The 23,721-nt window shown below is 44.2% G+C and overlaps 1 protein-coding gene across 1 annotated transcript in view; it reads left to right on the plus strand.

The window, feature by feature from the left end:
• The window catches only part of LOC124803240 (gamma-aminobutyric acid type B receptor subunit 2), a 431,083-nt gene that overhangs the window by 140,256 nt on the left and 267,106 nt on the right, over positions 1–23,721 (plus strand). Inside the window, exon 5 of the mRNA XM_047264421.1 lies at positions 15,090–15,194. Within this exon, the coding sequence (XP_047120377.1) occupies positions 15,090–15,194 (105 nt within the window). The remainder of the gene's footprint in view (positions 1–15,089; positions 15,195–23,721) is intronic.

Here is a 23,721-nt window from a genome sequence, read left to right on the forward strand (position 1 = left end):
AGAATGTCTCAGATTGAGAATTATCGCCAGGTGCAAACAGGAAAATTGAGACATATGGCGAACCACCGAGATCTGTAGTCTGACAAACGACTTTTGAGTCGATTGTAATGTCGGAACTTCGACTACTTGTGGTGGAACTCGTCGATTAATATTTAGTGCTTGAGGGTTATTGGGAGCTTCTATACTCTATGTTGTACGTGTGTTCTAGAGATCATGAGTCAGAGGAAGAGCTTCCTGTGTTGAGTGTGCAATTTTAAAATTGTCAGATTATAGATGTTGACGTCATGTTGCATCCTGTCTAACGTTTGCGTTGCACCAAGCTTTTGTCGCACTGGGAGACTTACACATGTTTTGGCTTTAAGTGCAGGAGCGTCGCAGACGATACTTACTTTATTATAAAAACTGTTTTATTCCATGGTGGCTGACTGATACAACAACCTCACTATATGTTGATTGTAAAAACAGTGGTAGGTTGCAGATTTGTAATTTGTTTATTACACATTTTGCCTGGCCAAGGCTTCATCAGATAATCTGGAAGTACACGGGGGGGGGGGGGGGGGGGGGAAATTATTCCATACTACGAACACTATTTAATAGCATAATTTCGGGAACGAGATTAAATATAAAATGCTGGAAACTCACGCTAAAACTGATGCCAATGACATATGTAACATAAAAATTAATGCCAACGGTATATGGCCGGCCGCGGTGGCCGTGCGGTTCTGGCGCTGCAGTCCGGAACCGCGAGGCTGCTACGGTCGCAGGTTCGAATCCTGCCTCGGGCATGGGTGTGTGTGATGTCCTTAGGTTAGTTAGGTTTAAGTAGTTCTAAGTTCTAGGGGACTTATGACCTAAGATGTTGAGTCCCATAGTGCTCAGAGCCATTTGAACGATTTTGAGCCAACGGTATATGTCACATAGAGAAAAACTCGAGAATGGAAGGTTCTAGAAATGAGGAATAAATAAACGTCATTTGAGGGATGCGAAAATAGAACTGCACACGTACATATGAAGTATGAGAAAGACAGCATTACTTAGTTACAAACACAAAAGCAGTCATAGCGGTAGAAAATATGACCATGGCCACCAAGACTCAAGTATATTATGATCATATGTTGTCCATTTTTTAATTAGTTGTAGTTATCCCTCTTTCACTTTATATGCTTCATGAGCCTTACATACATATACCTTAATGCTTATTAAGGTGACTTTTTGATGCCTAAACTCCAAGATGTAAGGATCACACCGACATGTAATGTTTTTATATTTAGAAATTTACACTTTTTTCCTCCGCCTTTCCGAGTCTGGTTTTTATCATCAGCGGTTCCCTTTCTTCCGATGCCATTTGTGGTGAACTGTGAATTCTTCTCTGTGCTGTCGTACATGAAATGGCGAGTAGATTACTAATGAGACTGCCCCACACTAGGAGCCAACGATTGCTTGATATCAATAGTGAAATGAAATCAAACACCATGGTTCGTATTTAAGGGGTTCATGTATGAATGTACTCGTAAAAGATAGCTTATATGATCGAAACCTGAAAGAAATGTGTTTATTTTCGTGTTTACACAAACCAAAACGAAACTATAAATCTCAGGGCTCATTTGACTGGGCGTGGGCACGACTCAGTTATTAAGGGGAAGGAGGAGCGGGTGGACGAATCGTCTCACCACTGTTCGTTATCGTCCGTCGTGTAATGCTGTCAGCTGCAGGCGCTGCTTCGGTATGGCGCGTCACCTCGGGACTCATCAGCAACCGCGGCTTTGCCGCGAGGCCTGGCTACGATCTCCATGTACGCTGCCCATTGTCGGTTGCGTGGGCGAAGTTGTGCGATCACGGTGTCGGAAGGCGGATGTTGGTGATGGGTGGAAGAGCGTCCATGTCCTCTAGCTTCCGCGGTGTCCTTACGACTCCCCCTCTCGCTTCTCCACGCATCTCTCAGCTCCTCTTCGAAATATTCTTCCTTTCGGCGTTGTCATTATCGGAAGAAATTTTCAATGCAGCCCAATGACAGATAGCCGTTTCATCACCACGTCTCTCTGTGCGGGGTGGAGATTTTCTATCTGGCGTGGGCTGGCGTGTGCCTCCTGAATTGACATCCTTCTCACGATTTCACATTCTTACGATGTTTTCCTGTATTCCGAGGCTGTTGTGAGAGTAGCTACATAACACTTCTTTGTAACCGCTCCCTCTGCGTGGGGTCTGGACAGACTCAAGTCTGGGCTCCGTCGTCTCAAAATCTTCCGGTGTCCGTGATTTATAAGGAATGTCCCTACTGTCGAGAAAAACATTTGAAGAACGCTGACTTCTTTCACACGCCAATTCAATGCTCTATGTGTACGCTCCTTCCTGTGCCCATAGGGTGCTAGAATTGGTGGGACATTCCTGCTTTCTAAGGCAGGTAAAATAACTGCCGCCGGGACAGAAGATCTCACTTGCTTTCACGCGTACATTCTTGGCGTTCCGTCCTAATGATTACAGGTGTCCATCGGTTCTCGGCACGCTTCTCTTTGTCAGACAGGCCCTTCGCTACGTGTCCCTCCTTGGGCGAGGCGAGGATGTCTGCCCGGCTTCTCGCTGCCTGCTTGCAGAATGACTCTCCTCAGGGGTATGCCCTCCTCCTCGGTTGCTCGCGGCATGTTGGAGAAAGTGGTGGCGGTCGGACGTACTGCACCTTACTTGCTTTATACTTCTTGTTCACCTCATTTTAGCGATTTTTTACTTTTTCTTGTTTATAATTTAACTACACTATTTATTTACGTTTTTTACGTAGGCCAGCATTTACCATTTTCCAGTTTACTGTATCTGGTCAACTAATTATTTATTTTGTGTAGATTTAATACATTCATATATTTTATACACTTAGATACTCCACTTTTCTGATATTTCGATTTACACTAGTTTGATTATGTTCTTTTTCCTCTGTTCAGCTTTAATTGTCTACTACGCCATGATGTGTAGCCCCTCTACTTACTTCTACGCTAACTAACTCTCTAGCCCATGGAGCTATATCTACGTTATGTATGTGTTATTTACCAGAAGGGTAGAGCAGCGGCGCCGCCTGGCAAGCGATACACACATATACAGATGGCGGTAGTATCGCGTACACAAGATATAAAAGGGTAGTGTATTGGCAGAGCTGTCATCCATACTCAAGTGATCCATGTGAAAAGGTTTCGGATATGAATATGGCCGCAATAGCGGAATTAACGGACTTTGAACGCGGAATGGTAGCTGGAGCTAGACGCATTGGGCACACCATTTCTGAAATTGCTACGGAATTCAGTATTCCGAGATTCACAGTGTCAAGAGTTTACCGAGAATAACAAATTTCAAGGGTTACCTGTTACCACGGACAATGCAGTGGCCGACTGCCTTCACTTGATGACCGAGAGCAGCGGCGTTTTTGTGGAGTTGTCAGTGCTGACAGACAAGTAACACTGCGTGAAAAAACCTCAGAAATCAGTGTGGGACGTACGACGGACTACGAGGAACGCACCCATTAGGATAGTGTGGCGAGATTTGGCGTTAGTGGGATATGGCAGCAGACGACCGAAGCGAGTGCCTTTGCTAACAGCTCGACATAGCTGGCAACGCCTCTGCTGGGTTGGACCCTGGAAAACCCAGTCAGATGACTCTTGATTTCAGTTTGTAAGAGTGGTGGTACCTGATCAGGTGCTGATAGTACAAAGTAGAGAGGACATTAAATTTTTGATGAAGACTACCTCTGTCTCCTAGCAGATTGTAAATCCAGCCCTGCCTGGTGATAGACGTTGCCGGTTATTTACGCTTCAAAATACTTTATTTCGTATAGAGCAACAACACTACGGACTCTATTGGCACTTCCAAACGATCTTTCAACAAACAAAGCGGCACGCAAACGCACTATGTGAACAAACAAGACGGTAAGAATCTTGAAGAGGACACGTTCGTTCACTTCCGCATCGCTCGCACGAAGACTTGGTTAAGACACCGTAAGAGTGCTTTACAGTAATGTAGAACTGTTAAGAATTATTTTATAACGATTAATTTTTTTCCAAATGTGAAGTGTCCCCACATGTATGTTGGTCCCAGCCAATGGTTAGTAATGAGGTCCGTATTTCAGGGGTAATACAGGTGAATAATTTGTGTGTGTCGCACGGTCAGCTAGCGGATGAAGTAGTCAGTCATATATTTAGTTAATGCAGTTGGCATCAGTTTCTTGTAATTGCCGTCAGATCTGTGCTGGCTGGACTGCAAGAGATTCTAAATGACGGCGCAGTCAACGATACCTTTTTTTATTATCAGATCCCGTGTTGGTACTGTTAGCATTTCCTTGCACGCTATGTGGTTCTTTAGTGGATACAGATGCGAGAAAGAGATGCTGTTCATGAATATGGCTGGTTCAAATGGCTCTGAGCGCTATGGGACTTAACTTCTGAGGCATCAGTCCAATAGAACTCAGAACGACTTAAACCTAACTAACCGAAGGACATCACACACATCCATGTCAGAGGCAAGATTCGAACCTGCGACCGTAGAGGTCGCGCGGTTCCAGACTGTAGCGCCTAGAACCGCTCGGCCACTCCAGCCGGCGTCCATGAATAGAGAATTCAGATATTAACTGATCTACATCTTATATCAAATACTAAAAATAATACAAGCAGCATCAGTTGCTAACAATAGATTTGAATGTAGAAATATAAAAAGATAAAAAAGATTTATATGTCTGTCAGTCTTCAATACATCCTCGAGGCTTGCCCACTACAGAAGTCTGTAAACGTTATTCGACCGTCAAAAGAAATGGGGTCGTTCCATGAACGTTAGAACTTTAGTGCGTCTGCCGTTGGAACTCGGAGAAGGAGTGCTCATACATCGTTGGCAGCGGCGCAATCGTTAGTGGCAGCGCCCTTGTTCCACGGTGGCGGCTGTAGGAAACGCGGTGGCGTAAATGGCGGCACACGTATTTGAAAGTGCGGCCTATACTGCAGCTACCATATTCTGAAGACAGTGCCTGCTAGACTTCACCCGCTGCTGCATCATTAGTGTAACCACCTGTCATAATGCTGAATAACCACCTTCTGCAGCTCGAACCGCTGCGAGACGTGCAGGAAGAGTCAGTCAGCTTCTGGAAGGTACCGACAGGGATGAAGAGCCATTCCGACTCCACTGCTGTACCAGCCGTGCTAGGTTTATCAGTTGAGGATCCATAGCGCCAGAAGCCCAATCGAGGTGGTCCCACAGATTCGAAATTGGACCTTAACCCGGGGGGTTTGTTGTCTTGAGAGTAATAAACTCATTCTGATGCTCTTCGAGCCACGCTGATACACTACGAGCTATATAACACATTGCATTGCGCTGGTGGTAGATGCCATCGTGCTGGGGAGAAACAAACTGTATGTACACCTACATCTTCATCTACATTTATACTCTGCAAGCCACCCAACGGTGTGTAGAGGAGGGCACTTTATGTGCCACTGTCATTACCTCCCTTTCCTGTTCCAGTCGCGTATGGTTCGCGGGAAGAACGACTGCCGGAAAGCCTGCGTGCACGCTTGAATCTCTCTAATTTTACATTCGTGATCTCCACGGAAGGTATAAGTAGGGGGAAGCAATATATATTCGATACCTCATCCAGAAACGCACCCTCTCGAAACCTGGACAGCAAGCTACACCGCGATGCAGAGCGCCTCTCTTGCAGAGTCTGCCACTTGAGCGTGCTAAACATCTCCGTAACACTATCACGTTTACCAAATAACCCTATGACGAAACGCGACGCTCTTCTTTGGATCTTCTCTATCTCCTCTGTCAACCCGACCTGGTACGGATCCCGCACTGATGAGCAATACTCACGTATAGGTCGAACAAGTGTTTTGTAAGCCCTTCCTTTGTTAATGGACTACATTTTCTAAGGAGTCTACCAATGAATCTCAACCTGGCACCCGCCTTGCCAACAATTAATATTATATGATCATTCCACTTCAAATCGTTCCGCACGCATACTCTTAGATATTTTACAGAAGTAACTGCTACCAGTGTTTGCTCCGCTATCATATAATCATACAGTAAAGGATCCTTCTTTCTATGTATTCGCAATACATTAGATTTGTCTATGTTAAGGGTCAGTTGCCACTCCCTGCACCAAGTGCCTATCCGCTGCAGATCTTCCTGCATTTCGCTGCAATTTTCTAATGCAGCAACTTCTCTGTATACTACAGCATCATCCGCGAAAGCCGCCTGGAACTTCAGACACTATGTACTAGGTCATTTATATAAATTGTGAAAAGCAATGGTCCCATAACACTCCCCTGTGGCACGCCAGAGGTTGCTTTAACGTCTGTAGACCTAGGGATGGGCATGGACCCCACAGATTGATGGACACTTCTCTTGATGCTTTACGCCCTCCAGATTGACGAGTTAACCCTGGGAATACCATGATTACATTTCCCAGATCATAGCGCTACCTCGTCCTGTGCGCCCCTTCAGACGATTATTGTAGGGGCTCTGGAACCACCTGTCGCCACTGGGTGGACGTCCAGTTGGGGTACTTACTAGCAAATTCCAGCCTTCGTCACTGATGAACAGCAGTCAGCATGGGTGCCTGAAACGGGACTCCGCTGACGAGGACCATACGTTGAGTAACTGCAACGTTCGCAGAGCTGTCGTTGAGAGGAGGCTGTTGCTCCTTGGTTGATCTGAGTGCCCATGTGCCAACAGTTGCACGTTCATGCACATCTCCGCCTTTCACCCTGTCATCTAAGGCCTGTGCTGCACTACAACTGACTCCGTACCGTGTTTGGATGGCTCCGTTTTGCCACGCACGATATACTTTAATCATGACAGTAATAAAACGTTTTAGAAACATAGCGGTGTCAGAAATGCTTCCATACTTGTCCAGGGATCGTGCCCTTCTGGACTTTAGATAAATCGCACCGTTTCCGCATTAAGACAACGACTACACTGTTTCCCGTGTCCACCCTACACGCATTATTTAACCTCCTCTGCTAGTGCTGCTACCTGCAATCTATGAGTCTACGTTGATCTATAAGATGGGCGGTGGTCACATGAATATCACTGGAGCGTATGGTCTTCAACAATTTGTTTGGGATTTATCGAGTGAGTCAGGGCACTATATAGTGGGTGTTCTTGAATCCCATAATAACTTACATGCATTCAACCTTGCGACCGCAGCCGTTGACATCTTGGAAGATGTAAGTTTTCACACATGCTCGTCATGAAGAGGCAGAAGAAAAGGGAATACTTGCACATCAAGAATGTAGCGAGGTACATCCTGGCTTACGTCCACGGTAACCTCAATGGGTGGGTCTAAGTCATGGTATTTACAGAACCATCTCCGACCTGAACTGCACTTTCTACACACTGTGGATTCGGCGTCTTGCGTTATTTGAAAAGAGACGAAATTGCGACGCTGCCTACACTCAGCTGCTGTCTAGTTTCCGTCCTGCGTGCCACACTGAAGACTTGCAGCATTGTACGCAGCTGTGAGCAATAGCCCTTTGCGATATACATGATGCCAATCATCTTTTGCATACACTTCCCTTCGCAATGTTCGCTTGTAAAATGGTTCAGATGGACCTGCTAGCAGCATTTTCTGGCGAATTTGAAACCTATTGTCAGCAGAAAGTCACTGCACTCTCTGATTAAAAAAATGCTGACACCGGCATCAGCATTCCTCGAACTGATGACATCAGCGTCAGCATTCCTGAAATCACTGACGTCAACATCCGGTACTCAGGCAACTGTACTTCCTATATATCACTGACAATGGCATCAGCATTCCTGGAATTCTAATATCACAGTGTCTGTACGATTGTATGAAGGCCACAAGTCGTCATATCACTGCCCTATGGAGGCCACAACCACCCCCAACCTTTCGCCCCCCACAACCCTGCATGTTGTGGAACTGCTCATGGACGTCATCGATCTGTCTGCAAATCGCTGTGGAACACCGGACCACCGGTGGCTCGCAAGCTCAAACCGCTCCCCCCCACACACACACACCCTCGTGTCTTTGACCAGTTTTAATTTTCAGTCTGCACTTCGAGGATGAAGTTGAGCCTTTGATTTTTGGCAATATGCTCTCCATTCCAGCTCAGTGCTCAGGTATATGGTATTATGCGAATTCCGTCATTCGCTGTAGTGAGAAGAAGACGGTATGAAATAATGACGTGAAGATTCTATATCGTCAAATATATAGAGATACATTTGCTATCATTTGTAACTTTTCAGAATCAGTTTATAGAATTGCTTCATCACAGCCAGCTCTGGTGTGGCCGAAGTAAGTTTTTAACTAACTGCTGCCGGCTGACAGTCTTTTCAATAAAGTCTGATTCTTGTTGGTGGTCGCAAGCGCTGTGCAGGTGTTGGCTGCTGCAGTCTGAAGGCAGAGTTGAGTCATGCGCGGTCAGGTTGAGAGTATGAACGACGCGACACTCCCTGAATAAAATTGCTAACTTGTTTGGTATTTGAGTATACGTATTTGCGTATCCGCGTCGCGTTATTTCATTTGAGAGTTTCATTGCGAAATGACCGATGTCGTATAGTGGCACCCGGAATTTTAATTAATTGTGCATGCTGCAAAGCGTTTGCTGAGAGTCGTGTTTTTGACAATAAATTGTCCTATTCGTGATTCCCTAACAATAGCTGTTCTTCATAATCCCCGTCGTCATCCGCTTCCCGCGATTATCAGTTGTTGGATTATATCAGCCTCTCAATTGATCTTGAATACAACCGCAAACAGCTGTTAGGCGATGATTTATTCACGACTGGTTTCGCTGCGTTAAAGCTTATTCAAGTCCAGTTTACCATAAATTTAAACGTCCGTGGCAGACCATATTAGAAAGTTTTGTTAGTCTCTTTATTACAGGAGTTAATAGAGGCAGCAGGATCATCGAAAAATATGGCACACATCCGACGATCGTGTTGTAACGTCCTACCGTGGTCTGCAAAATACACACAAAAATTTTCCATCATCCCGTTGCCCAGAACTCCTGAAGATAGACTTTGACTGTGGATATTGTGTCACAGACACAGTCCCATTGACTGGTTAGCGATGTCATTAAACCGGCCCAAAAATGTAAACAACCACGCATGAGGAGCGCATATTACACGGAGGGGGTCCGACATCCGATCAGTTCCAGTCATTCAGGAGGGAGGTACACGGCTCGTGTTGACGTATTGTCTGTAGTTTAACCGTGCCTAGACGGTCAATACCGCGGTTCGATCGCGTTTGCATTGTTACTTTGTGCCAGGAAGGGCAATCAACAATGGAAATGTCCAGGCGTCTCGGAGTGAACCAAATCGATGTTGTTCGGACATGGAGGAGATACAGAGAGTCAGGAACTGTCGATGACATGCCTCGCTCAGGCTGTCCAAGGGCTATGTAGTGTATGACAGCTACCTACAGATTATGGCTCGGAGAAACCCTGACAGCAACGCCACCATGTTGAATAATGCTTTTTGTGCATCCACAAGACGTCTTGTTACGAATCAAACTGTGCGCAAGAGGCTGCTTGATGCGCAACTTCACTCCCGACGTCCATGGCGAGGTCCATCTTTGCAACCACGACATCATGCAGCACGGTACAGATGGGCTCAACAACATGCCGAATGGACCGCTCAGGATTGGCATCACGTTCTCTCAACCGATGAGTGTCGCATATGCCTTCAACCAGACAATCCTCAGAGACGTGTTTGGAGGCAACCCGGTCAGGCTTAACGCCTTAGACACACTGTCCAGCAAGTGCAGCAAGGTGGAGGTTCCCTGATTTTTTGGGGTGGCATTATGTGGGGCCAACATACGCCACTGGTGGTCATGGAAAGCGCCGTAACGGCTGTACGATATGTGAATGTCACGACCGATAGTGCAACCATATTTGCAGCATATTCGCGAGGAATTCGTCCTCATGGACGACAATTTGTGCCCTCATCGTGCACATCTTATGAATGACTTTCTTCAGGATAACGACATCGCTCGACTAGAGTGGCGAGCATGTTCTCCAGACATGAATCCTATCGCAAATGCCTGGGATAGATTGAAAATGGCTGTTTATGGACGACGTGACCCACCATCCACTCTGAGGGAGACACACCGAATCGCCGTTGAGGAGTGGGACAATCTGGACCAAGAGTGTCTTGATAAACTTGTGGATAGTATGCCACGACGAATACAGGCATACATCAATGCAATAGGACGTGCTACTGGCTATTAGAGGTAGCAATCTGGACCATCATCTCTGAAGGTCTCGCTGTGCGGTGCTACAACATGCGATGTGTGGTTTTCATGAGCAGTAAAAGGGCGGAAGAGATGTTTATGTTGATCTCTATTCCAATTTTCTGTACTGGTTCCGGAAGTCTCGGAACCGAGGTGATGCAAAACATTTTTTGATATGTTTATTAGCTGGGGGCACCAAGTCCTTGAGAGAACCTGTGCCCCAAATTATTCAAAGACTATGAGGGTGTCGCACCTGTGTATACTCTGCGTATGTGGCGTAATAGAGGCATGTACGTAGCATATGTACGGCGATGCGACAGCGCAACGCTGGCTTTACAGTCGTGTTACGCCGGCATTACAATGGAGTCGTAAAGCCATGTTACGTCTGTTCATCATTTGTTGCTGGGACCCAAAATTAATTAACATAATATAATGAAACCCCGGCAACCGTCATTTTCACTTTATTTTATTATATTGCCTCCAACATTGCTGACTCAATACACCATCTTCAGTCATCGAAACTGCTTGCAGTATAATAAAGTGACATAAAAACGGTGCCTGCAGATGCTTGAGTTGATAGTCATTTGTTCTTTCAATGACTATGTTAGTGATATTCGTCTTAACCGTCTGCACTTAAATCGAATGAGCGTTTACAGTTATTTGGTGCCTGATAAAACGTTAGGTTATAGACGGACGACTGCGGCTATTTCTGACTCCGAATTTTTTTATTCTGTTGACAATATCAGTTGAGATACTGCATGTTTGCATGTTACTCACGCGACTTCCCGCATTTCTGTTTGAAGTTGCAACCCTTTACCGCTAGCGTGCTCCAAACTGTAGCGTGTAACACGACGGTGTGTAACACAACTACATTGGTGCGTGAGAGACCCTTAGAAAACCGAAAGTACGAATTCAAAGAATTCATTCACGCATGGAGCACCTTATCCTTCTGCATGAAAACCACAGATCACACACGAGCGCTTCGACACCTGCAACAGTTAGACGCCTTGGGTTCAGTGCCATCAGACATCCTCCATACAGTCCTGACATCGCTTCCTTCGATTTTCATCCGTTCCAAAATTTAAGAAACATCTTCGAGAACTTCACTTTGTTAGCGAAACGTGGTGGAAGCAGAGCTGCTGTTCTGGTTCCATCAACAAAGTCTTACATTCTGCAGTGACGCTTTCAACAAATTGGTCCCTCATTGAGAGGGAGCCACCAGGGTGACTATGTTGAGAAATTAATATGTAGATATGAAGAACAAAAATGTAGAATATTAATAACGTTTCTTTTATTTTAAAAGAATTAACAGCTTTTACATAAGAAATTCGGAAACATTACTTTTGAGCAAACCCTCGTATTTCAACAATCAGCCCACGTCTGTTTTGTATGCACGCTGCTATTTTGACGAAGCAGCAAACGTCATGGAATTAAATAAAATTAATAAAAATTTTACCAGTAGACGGTGTTGTTAAAGTCTTAACGTAAATGGGCCGCTACAAATCACAGATAAATGCTAATAAGACGTCTATGATTTGCGTTGCACATTACACCATCCATACTGTTCAATGTGTATGACTACACAAGTTCGGCAGTTAACAGTTGTAGCCCTGTTGATTAGGCAAGATCGTACTACATCCGATGGAAAAATTGGGTTTTACATTGTCCTGAGGCCAAAAACCATACAAAAAGAAAAATTTTGCAGAATTCACACACATCTTAACGACGAAGTAACTCATACCATCATTTTGCGGAATATGCTATGACATCACACACACACTGCGTTGTATAAGTGTCTTATCTCACGAGCTTTTCATTATCACTGCTTCTCCATAATCTCATGTGGACATCAATTTTTCAGTAATCATTAACGCACAGCACTTGGGTATTGAAAATAAAAGTGCATCTGCAAGAATGGATATCTTTACACATACCGCAGTCCCATCTCCGGGAGGGGGCTACCAAGGAGGAGGTTACCATCAGAAAAAGACCGAATATGCAACGAAAGGGTAACGTTCTACGATCGGGACGTGTCAGAAGTTTGAACTTGATAGGGAAGCTAGAAAATCTGGAAAGGAGAATGATAAGACTCAATCTAGATATAGCGGAGAATCACTGAAGTGAAATGGAGGGGAGACAAGAATTTCTGGCCAGATGACTGTAGGGCAACAGTAGCAGAAAATGGTATGACAGAAATAGGCTTCTTTATGAATCGGTAGGTAGCACAAAGAGTGAACTGTTGTGAACAGTTCAATGATACGGTTGTTCTCATAAGAATCGACAACATATCAATACAGGCAACGATAATTGGGTTATACATGCCGACAACGCAAGCCGAAGATGAACAGATAGAGATAGTATAAGCTGAAAATGAACTGGTAATTCAGTACTTAAATGGAAATGAAAATCAAATAATCTGGGGGACTAGAATTTCGCTGTAGGGAAAGGAGTAGGAGAAAGGTTTAGGGGAGAATTTGTGCTTGGTACTAGGAATAAGAGAGGACAAACATTTATCTAGTTCTGCAATAAATTTCAGATAGTAATAATGAATATTCTGTTCAGGAGTCACAAGAGGAGGAGGTATACTTGGAAAACGTCGGGAGATACGGGAAGTTTTCAGTTAGATACATTATGATCAGGCACAGATTCCGAAATAAGATACTAAATTGTAAGGCTTACCCAGGAGCAGATGTAGACACAGATCAAAATTTAATAGTAGTGAAGACTGGGCCCATTAGGAAGCATCAGTGCGCAAAGAAATGGGATAGGGAAGTGCTGAGAAATGAAGAGATGCGCTTGATGTTCTCTGAGACTGTAGATACTGTGATAAGGAATAGTTCAGTAGGCAGTTCAATTGAAGAGGAATGGACATCGCTAACAAGAGCAGTCACAGAAGTTGGAAAGAAAACGTAGGAACACAAAAAGCATTGCGAAAAAACCTTGGGTAACGAAGAAATACTTGAGTTGATCTACTAAAGAAGGAAGTACAAAAATAAGCAAGGAAATTCAGGAATACAGAAATAAGTAACTTAGAAATGAAGTGAATGGGAAGTGCAAGGAAGCTAAGGCGAAATGGCGGCATCAAAACTGTGAAGAAATCTGAAAAGAAATGCTTGTCGAAAGGACTGACTCAACATACCGAAAACTCAAAACAGCCTTCGTTGAAACTAAAAGCAAGGGTAGTAACTTTAAGAGTGCAATGGGAAATCCATTGTTAAATGCAGAGAAGAGAGCAGATAGGTGGAATGAGTACACTGAAGGCGGCTGATGAGCGCTAAAGAAGGAACAGGAATCAGTATAGAAGACGTAGGGGATCCGTTAATATAATCAAAAGACTTAAGATCGAATAAGACTTAAGGGGTAGATAACATTCCATCAGAAGCTCTAAAATCATTGTGGGCAATGACAACAACACGACTGTTCATCTTGGTATGTGTAGATTGTATTAGTCTGGCGATATCCCGTCTGACTTTCGGAAAAACATCACCCCTCACAATTCCGAAGATTACAAGAACTGATAAGTGTGAAAATTATCTCGCAATCAGCTCAACAGCTCATGCACCGATGTTTCTGACAAGAATAATATTCAGAAGAATTCAAACGAAGACTGAGGATGTATTAGATGACGATCAGCTTGGCTTTAGGAAAGGTAAAGGCATCAGAGAGGTAATCCTGACGTTGCGCTTGATAATGGAAGCAAGATTAAAGAAAAACCAAGACACATTCATAGGATTTGTCGACCTGGAAAAAATTCCAAATGATCAAGATGTTCGAAATTGTGAGAGAAATAGGAATAAGCTATTCGGAAAGACGTGGAATGTACAATATGTACAAGAGTCAAGAGGGAACAACAAGAGTGGAAGATGAAGAACGAAGTATTAGGATTAAAAAGGTTGTTAGCCAGGAATGTAGTATTTCGCCCCTAATGATCAGTTTACACATAGAAGAAGCATGTCGGAAATAAAAGGGAGGTTCAATGTGGAATTAAAATTAAAGGCTAAAGGATATTAGAGACAAGATTCGTTGATGATATTGCTATCCTCAATGAAAGGGAATATGAATAACAGAATCTGATGAATGAATTAAACAGTGTAATGAGTACGAAATATGGATTGAGGGTAAATCGAAGAGAGACAAAAGTCATGGGAAGTAGCAGAAAATAGTAGAGGAAACCAGAGACTAGAATACATTCAACAAATGACTGAGGATGTAGGTTACAACTGCTGCTCTGAGATGAAGATGTTGCCACAGGATAGGAATTCATGCGGGCCGCATCAAACCAGTCAAAAGATTGACGACTCAAAAACAAAACCATAAAGAGAATATACATTTTCGTTTGTTCTACCATTTGGCTTCCTGTCAAATCATAAAGTTTTAACATATACGATGTTTGGCATTCTACCAAATTGCCGGTTTTACAGCCGACTCCACCAGTTTTCGCGTCCGGTGTCATTCTCGTGAAATATGCCGTGACACCACACACTGTGAACTGTCAAAGCATGTTACCTCAAGATTTGTTTTTATCTCTGCTTCTCGCTACAGCACATATGGTCACCAATGGGTCACATGATTGACTGGTATCAGCTACACACCATTCACGGCCTTCCTAAGCTGTCACTAAGCTTTTTGAAGCAGGCGGCTAATATTTTATGTGGTAAGCTTATTTACGTAAGAGTATTATCCGACAGTCCGCCGCCAAACTCGGGTGCGCATTACGTCCACCGTACATTTATACTGCCAGTAAACGCCTGTTAACTTCATGCACGGATTCCGGTACTTAACAGACGTATTTAGGGCAATATTATCGCTATTGCATTTCATCAATACCACGTTGTTTCCCAGATGTTGCTCGTGACATTCTGTTCTCTCCTCGCAGGCGGTGAACGACCTCGTGACGGAGCTGGAACAGGCCAACATCACATGCAGCGCCACCATCACCTTCGCAGAGTCCGACTTCGAGGACCAGATGCGCATGCTGCGGGTGAGTGGCTTGCTTACTTGAACTACAGGTAGTGGTAACAAAAGCTGTAAGAAGAGATATGCGTAACACCATAATTTGCGTGAAGTTAACTTCATAACATAGCATTTGGCCATTACGATCAATTTCTGAACTTTCTTCAGGTTTCAGTGGTATGATACTGTGCATGAATCCTTCATGCCGGATTGTTGGAACTTTAGTTTTCTAAAGAGTTCGCAAGACACCGATTTTGCGGACCATATTGTCAGAAACTGCATTCTCTTGGGACTTTAGCTTACATTTTCATCTACAACGTGTGTAGAGATACACATAGCCTCTAATTTTCTGAAATTCAGTTAGTCATTCTCTAAATAAGCCAACGGCCTTTCCGCAGTGGTAACACCGGTTCCTGTCAGATCACAGAAGTTAAGCAATGTCGGGCCCGGCTAGTACTTGGATGTTTGACCATCCAGGTGTCAGCCTGGCCAGAGGCATACTAATTTTAGTCCTGCTGTAATCAGGCGGTTGCCTATGGTCGTTGGTGACGTCAGGTGCAACATACGAGGGTTGGAACTTAAATAGTGGCAACTATTTATTCACAACCGATACAAAAGAGTTACATGTTTGCACCTGTTACTGTCTTAAATAGTCACCAGCGTTGTGTAGAAAACGTTGCCAGCGATGTGGAAGGCGTAATATACCGTTAGCAGAGCCTGTTCTTTTGATGGTGCGAATGGAGCGGTCTACTGCCTGTCGAATCTCTGAAACAGTTCTGAAGCGAATGCCACGAAGTGGTTCCTTCATCTTCGGAATCAAATCAAAGTCACAAGGACTTAAGTCCGGGGAGTATGGTGGATGGTACAGTACTTCCCAGTCCCATCGACCGAACAGAGCACCCACAGTTTGAGCTGTATGCGTCCGCACATTGTCGTGCAAAATGATGGGTGGGTTACGCAGAAAGTGCCGCCGCTTCTTTTGAAAAGCTGGTCGCAGGAGATGCTCCAAAAACGAACAGTAATATTGTGCACTGACGGTCTGCCGTGGAGGAACGTCATGCGTTAGGATAACACCGTCACAGTCGTACACGAGAATCACCATAACCTTAGACCGCTCCATTCACGCCATCAACAGAACAGGTTCTGCTGCCGGTATACTACGCCTTCCTCATCGCTGGCCACGGGTTCTACACAACTCTGGTGACTACTCTGAAGGACAGCAACAGGTCCAAACACGTAACTCTTTTGTATTGGTTGTGAATAAATAGTTGCCGTTATTTGAGTTCCAACCCTCGTATGTCCATACTTCTCTCCTGGATGGTGTTCGGTCGGCCACTGATTCTCTCACAATGTGTCAATATTGATATGGGTCTGTACTGTGTGGACGTCCAGAAGCTGGTCCACAGTTGTGGAAGTGTTCTACAAACCACTGCCGAGAGCAGCGCCACACCCAACTTTACGTCCAGCCAGCTTCCCGAAGAACCGTAATGCAAACCTTTTGAAATGGCTGAAGTGGTTCAATAGGAGGACATACCCGTCTTCGGAGCATGTTGAGCCCTGCAAGGAATGTGGCACGCCGTTCACCTCTTAACCCAGCACGATTACTGCCAGCAGAATCAAATGAGAAGGAACCAGACAGGCCTCCAGAGCGCCATACGATCGCTGATCGCTGACGGCCGTGACAAATGAACCACTAACAGTTCAACCCCTGAGTATGCCCTCGTGCCAATTAAGACAGTCCTTGAGGGTGCTGTGTAGATTTAGGTTCTTTCCGTAAGTTTGTAAGAATGTATAATAAGTATGTTTCTGTAATCGTACATGAACCTCAAAAACGCGTTCTTGAAGTTCTAATCACCCCCGTGCCAACCCGTTGCATACTATTTTGCAATTTGTCAAGGTTGGAAGTGGCTTGTGATCAGTAACGGCGATAGAATATCTGCCAAGCAAGCAGAAGCGAAACTTGTAAACCCCATACCATGGAAGGTGCTTGTCTTTCTGTGGCTGTGTTGGTCAGGGCGCAGCTTGCACAAGCGGTAGTGTGGTGTTCGCTGACTCGGTTAACTTGATCCAATTAAGGCACTTCTGAACCAAAAGCATAATCGCTTCAGTCTGTACTAATGTAAAAATTTTACTTCAAATGAGGACGGTGAAATATCTGTCTCACGGAGTTTTTTCAACGAATTCAATCGCGTCGTGATGTTCCTGATCCCTTTTCCGTAATACATCTTTCTTTAAAAGTACCATGAGCACAGGCAAAGATAGACAGTATCCTGGAATGAATTGGCGATAGACCGCAAAATCGTGGGAAAGGTTTGCATTTTTACGGCAGATTGGAGTGGAAAAATTTCTTACTGTTTTGATTTTCATTAAATCAATTCCACGTGGAGATAGTGTTTTGCCAAGGAATTCAGTCTGTGATTTTGTGGATTCTGACTTGTCCAAGCTAAGTAGACCGTTGTACTGATTCTCCTAAAGGCTTCTAGCTCTCGACATGGAAATTCTAAGAGTCTTCGCATGAGGCGGTGATAATTAGAATATTGTCTACATAGAAGCTTACATACTTAATAACTCCTCTCTCAGAACCTCATACAGTGCTCTCATAAAGGCTGCTGATGAGATTGAAATGAATTCTCTTCATCCTGTAGCATCTTCCGTTATGTAAAAAGGCCATGTTCTCTCTGCTGGTTGCGTTCTCTTAAGTTGGTAGCAGCTTCTGTTCTCTAAAAAGGCCGTGTACTTTCTACTAGTTTCATTTAACAATAGTTGAGATGAATTACCCATTAGATCGAGGATGATTAAATATTTTACCCCTTTAAAAGTTTGTAGCAGACATTCAAAATTTTGGTTGGTCACGTTGCGGGAGAATATCATTCCCTGGGTTGTCGACGTCTACACCGCCATTATTTCTTACGGAGTGGATCACGTTAGAATGCTCACTGTCTGATAGATTAATTAACTGACTGTCAAATTCAACACCTTTTTTTTTTATTGACTGCTTCTCTCTTGGCCAGAGGTATTGGGTATGATTTACTACAAAATGGTCCGTAATGCTTCAGTTTTGCAGATGCATCCATTGATCGAATAATTCTATAACTGCGTCTCGTTTAGCTTCAGGCAGGTCCACTAACGCTTTAATCTTGTTTTGAACACTAGTCAGAGCATTTTCATCATTATTATTGTCTCATTGTTCAGTATCTTCCTCTGAATTATTTGAAGCTACAGATCCCTGTCCTCAACAACGCATTAATCTCATTCTGATGCATGAAGCGCCCATGTTAATCTTCGATGAGAAATCCTTTAAAATTCACTTTCTTGTCTCTATCATTTAACTTCACATGAAGAGAACTCTTTCAGAATTCAATTTATATTTCATCTCTGCAATCAGTCAACAATCAACACGCTCTGACCGCACTCACGTCCCTAACATGGGAATTTTAATAGTACCTGGCCTTTGATGGGTTTCAAATAGCTCAAATGGCTCTGAGCACTATGGGACTTCACTTCTGAAGTCAACAGTCCCCTAGAACTTAGAACTACTTAAACCTAACTAACCTAAGGACATCACACACACCAATGCCCGAAGCAGGATTCGAACCTGCGACCGTAGCGGTCGCGCGGTTCAAGACTGTAGCGCCTAGAACCGCTCTGCCACCCCGGCCGGCTTTTATGGGTTTATTTCGATTTTCTGTATCAGTGACAATATATACACCATTAACAGGAAGTGTAGAGAACGCAACCAGGTGATTCAGTTGAGAAAACAGATTTTCCAGGATAGCATTTCTCTCATTCATTGAATCCACAAAGGTCTCCATTTGTAGCAGACATTCAAAATTTTGGTTGGTCACGTTGCGGGAGAATATCATTCCCCGGGTTGCCGATGTCTTATCGACTGAGTATGTCACACAATCTTATGGCCTAAGGCCACAACCTCTTTAATTTTTAAAACGGCTGAAGGCCCGTGATTTAGAACACAACTACAATAAATTTTCAAAATGCAGAAACCGCAAGGTTTTACCCGGAAATAATTTTTCAAATGAGGCCTTCATGGATTAGTCGATTTTCTTAATGATTTGGGTTAAATCCTTAGTAGGCTATATTCGTCCCTCCTTCGCAAGCCGTCCTGTCATCGATCGGATCTACTTGGTCGTTCGCAATTCTGAAATCAGTATTCCGATTTTGACCATCTTCACTATTTCTTTCCCGGTTTACTCGTTCCTCTGCGAGGGCCTAAACTCGATCGATCACCTGTTCCATATTCAGATGCGGAGTAAGTGCCATTTTTTCACGTACCACGAGTATTAACTTTAGTATTAGAATGAACATTAGTTCTTCCTCTTTAAATGGATCGGCATTCCAGTATTTATGCACATACTCTCGCACAGTACCGTAAACTCTTTGGTAATAACAATCGCCGCTACAGTCGCTTAGTTGTGGAAAGGCATCAGGACTAGATGAGATACCTACTATAAGATTCTGCAGAGGTTGTGCAAATGAACTGATACGCCTACTAGCAGTAGTTTATCGTAGATCGCTGTAGGAATGAGAGAAACCTCGTGAATGAAAAAAAAGCGCAGGATATTCCCGTTTTCAAGAAGGGCCGCGCACAATTAAACACCTATGCAGTTGACGTCAATCTGTTATAGAATTGTGGAGCACGTTTCACGCTTAAGAAACATTACGCTGTAGGAGAACGAAAATTTACTCTGTAAAAATCAACACGGATTCCGCAAACAGAGATCTTGTGAAACTCTGCTCGCTCCTTTCCTCCATAACATCCATAATACAATGGACAAGGCGCTCACGATGTTGCCGTGTTCCTTGATTTCAGGAAGGCATTTGACATCGTCCCGCTCTGCCTTTAGAGGAAAAATTACGAGCTTACCGAGTATCGGACCAGATTTGCGACTGGATTCAAAACTTCCTATAAGATAGTTATAGCCTAATGGTGTAATAGTCATCTAGATTAACAGACTGAAACGCCTGGTTAAATCCGCAGGACAGAACAGGTAGTTGGAACTGTGGGAAGAGGCCAAAAATGAGCGGCTGTCAGTTACACTCGAACACATACAACTTTATTTAGTTGCCCAAACATTACAGCGCAAATTTCCGAGCTTAACTATCGACTGAGTATGTCACACAATCTTATGCCTAAGGCCACAACCTCTGTAATTTTTAAAACGGCTGAGCCCGCATCTCGTGGTCATGCGGTAGCGTTCTCGCTTCCCACGCCCGGGTTCCCGGGTTCGATTCCCGGCGGGGTCAGGGATTTTCTCTGACCCGTGATGGCTGGGTGTTGTGTGATGTCCTTAGGTTAGTTAGGTTTAAGTAGTTCTAAGTTCTAGGGGACTGATGACCATAGATGTTAAGTCCCATAGTGCTCAGAGCCATTTGAGCCATTTAAAACGGCTGAAGGCCCATGATTTAGAACACAACTACAATAAATTTTCAAAATGCAGAAACCGCAAGGTTTTACCCGGAAATAATTTTTCAAATGAGGCCGAAGGCCCTAACAATCTAAGACTTGACAAGTAAGGAACTTTCATGTGACTTCTGAATCGTGGCAGAATGTCGACGGGATCCGGCTGCATACCCGGAAATTATTAGAAGAAGGAACTTTCAATTTTAAAACGGCTGAAGGACCATTATTTAAAACCCAACTAAAAACATAAATTCAAACCATCGGCTATAAGCCATTAAAATACACAATCAAACACCAAAAAGAAAAGGCAGTATAGCAAGCGGCGCTCAGAAGTTTCTGGGGGTCGGTCTGCACTTGAAATATTAACGTTCGTTTGGGGGAGACAGGTAGTCGGCCCAACTATATGCGATCAGCCGGCAACCCAACCGCTAGACCGTCAACAGACCAATGCTCGAGGTGAGGTAGGCTCCACACTTGCACCAAGGGTCCGCTCCGCACTTGCACGAAAATTCCACCGATTCTGACAGCAGAGACTGTGGAACCAAACCAAAACGGATCCCACACAACCGATAAGGGCCAGCCGCGGTGGCCGAGCGGTTCTAGGCGCTTCTGTCCGGAACCTCATGACTGCTACGGTCGCACGTTCGAGTCCTGCCTCGGGCATGGATGTGTGTGATGTCCTTAGGTTAGTTAGGTTTCAGTAGTTCTACGTTCTAGGGGACTGATGACCTCCTATGTTAAGTCCCATAGTGCTCAGAGCCATTTGAACCATTTGAACAAGCCATAAGGAGTGGACGACCCGAAAACCCACGTCGTTTAATCAAACGAACGACTTGTCAGTGAAAATCACATAACTACACACAGCCTCACGAACATCTGCACGAGGACTAGACGATGCCCACGGCAGTGACTGTGCAATAACAAGGACGAACCACGAGTCGGTGGACACAGCCAACCCACAAGCAATCGCCAGCCAAATACACGTCGTCTAACAAGACGACCGACCGACGGTCAACCAATGTCGTCCCCACTCAAAACATGTGTGTCGGCAATCGTCGGGCAAGTGGTGGATATCCGCACCTTCCTTACGCTGCATGCCCCACTGGTGCTACGTCACGACTGCGCCAACCGACCAACTGCTACACATCAGCACGGAAACAGCACTAAAATAACTGGGCAGTCGACATCACAAGCTAGACACAATATCACAAACACGTGGGCGAAGAACGCGACGAATGCTAAAAACAGTGACTACGCAGTGACGGGGACGAACCACGAGTTGAGACACACACATCCATGTGTGCGGCAACGGTCGGACGAGTCATGGCTATCCGAACCTCACTGCCACTCCAACACGACCGAGTCCTGCCGCGTCCCAACTGTCCGACTGCCAGGTGCGAACTCCACTGCTGGCGCGTTGCATCTCACTGCCAGATACGAACGAACTTCTCAACACACGACAACCGGGAAGTAATAGTAGTCCAGCAGAGATAATACGGCGGGGCATATATCGATAAGCGCTGCTACTCCCCCTCTCGGGCAGGCAAGCCAGCAACTCAATAACACCAGTAACTGAATTAACAAAACGAAGTGGCAGTACAGTAAAAACAGAATGTAAAAAAAGAGAGATGGCACGAACACGAGCCACGCACGGCTCACAGACATCATTGCCATTAGATTCTCACTTTCGATCGTACCAATTAATTGGGGATCGGATCGTTACGTTGCAGCATTTATTTTCGGCGTATCGATTCCTTAGCGGTTTAGTTTTCCTTCTAAATTGAGGATGAATGTTGGTTCTTCCATATATCCTAAATGTTGATCATCTTATGACCTGAGATATATGTTCACCTCAAGATGTGGTTCTGAGTCCAATAAAAAGAATTTTCATACAGCTGAAGCGGATTTCTAGTTTCCAAGATACACTTTTGCAGCTAAGATTGCTCTGACTATATTGTCTTTGGCATACATTATTAAATTATATGGAGATCTAAACAGATATAGGGAATGTACTGTACTCTCCACTTTCTCTTAACTTTCTTGAACAACTACTTGACATTCGACATAGAGTAAGACGTTTACATATTGTTGGCCTCTGAATTTGATTTAAAAAGGAACAATGCCCTGTTTTCGCTTCGTGTCCCTTTTATAGGGATGTAGACAGGCTGTATCCCTGCCTAATTGTCTGGATTGTGTGTAATTCTGATGATAACTGTTTTCCACTGCCTGCGACGATGCTGATATTAGTATAAGGACTTGGGAGCGCTCAGGTCAAGTGCCTTAACGTGGAACCATTGCCATTACGGGATCACCCGTTTCGGAAACCAGTTTGTTCTTCAACTTAATTAGAATGAAATTATGCAACGTTACGTACTAGCTGTACTTCTGTCATCGTGACTCTCAAATGATGCCATCGATCTGCCACGTTCATAATCTGAAAAGTTTACTGTATCTTAAAAATGAAAACTGTAGGGTAGCCAAAAGTCGTATGTAACATTTTCTTTATTTTTACGTGTATAAGGTTCCCATTTTGTGTCTCGGTATGAAATGCAGCCAAAATTTACCTCCCACTCCATAAAAAGTCTACGTTTAACCAAAACTGTGTACCCACAGACTTTTTTTTTTTTTTTTTTTTTTGTTTGTGGTTTTAGGGCGCAAAACTTCTATGGTCATTAGCGCCCAGCCCGTGACGTAGAAAACAGGAAAAAAACGAAATTTAAAATCAGCAGCAATGGAAACAAAGTCAGAAAATTTGAGAAACTAAAGGCAGAAGGAACGCTTAAAAGTCCACTATAGAAAGGGGTTGGTTGTCCCCAAAAAAAAAAAAAGGTTCAAATGACTGACGTCATTTCACTGTCACTAATAAACTGTAGAACGCGGTCAGCTGAACGCGTGTCATCTGCTAAAATCAACGATAGATCAGGCGATAGCTGTAGACGGGAGCGTAACGGATTAAAATAGGGGCATTCAATTAAAAGGTGTCTGACCGTCCACAGCTGAGAGCAGTGGGGACAGAGTGGGGGAGGATCACCGCTTAAAAGATGTCGATGACTAAAAAGACAGTGCCCTATCCGGAGTCTAGCTAAAATTACCTCCTCCCGACGACGCGTTCGGGAGGAAGAGGTCCAAGCGCAAG

This window comes from Schistocerca piceifrons, chromosome 6 (assembly GCF_021461385.2).
Source record: "Schistocerca piceifrons isolate TAMUIC-IGC-003096 chromosome 6, iqSchPice1.1, whole genome shotgun sequence".
NCBI classification, from domain to species: Eukaryota; Metazoa; Arthropoda; class Insecta; order Orthoptera; family Acrididae; genus Schistocerca; species Schistocerca piceifrons.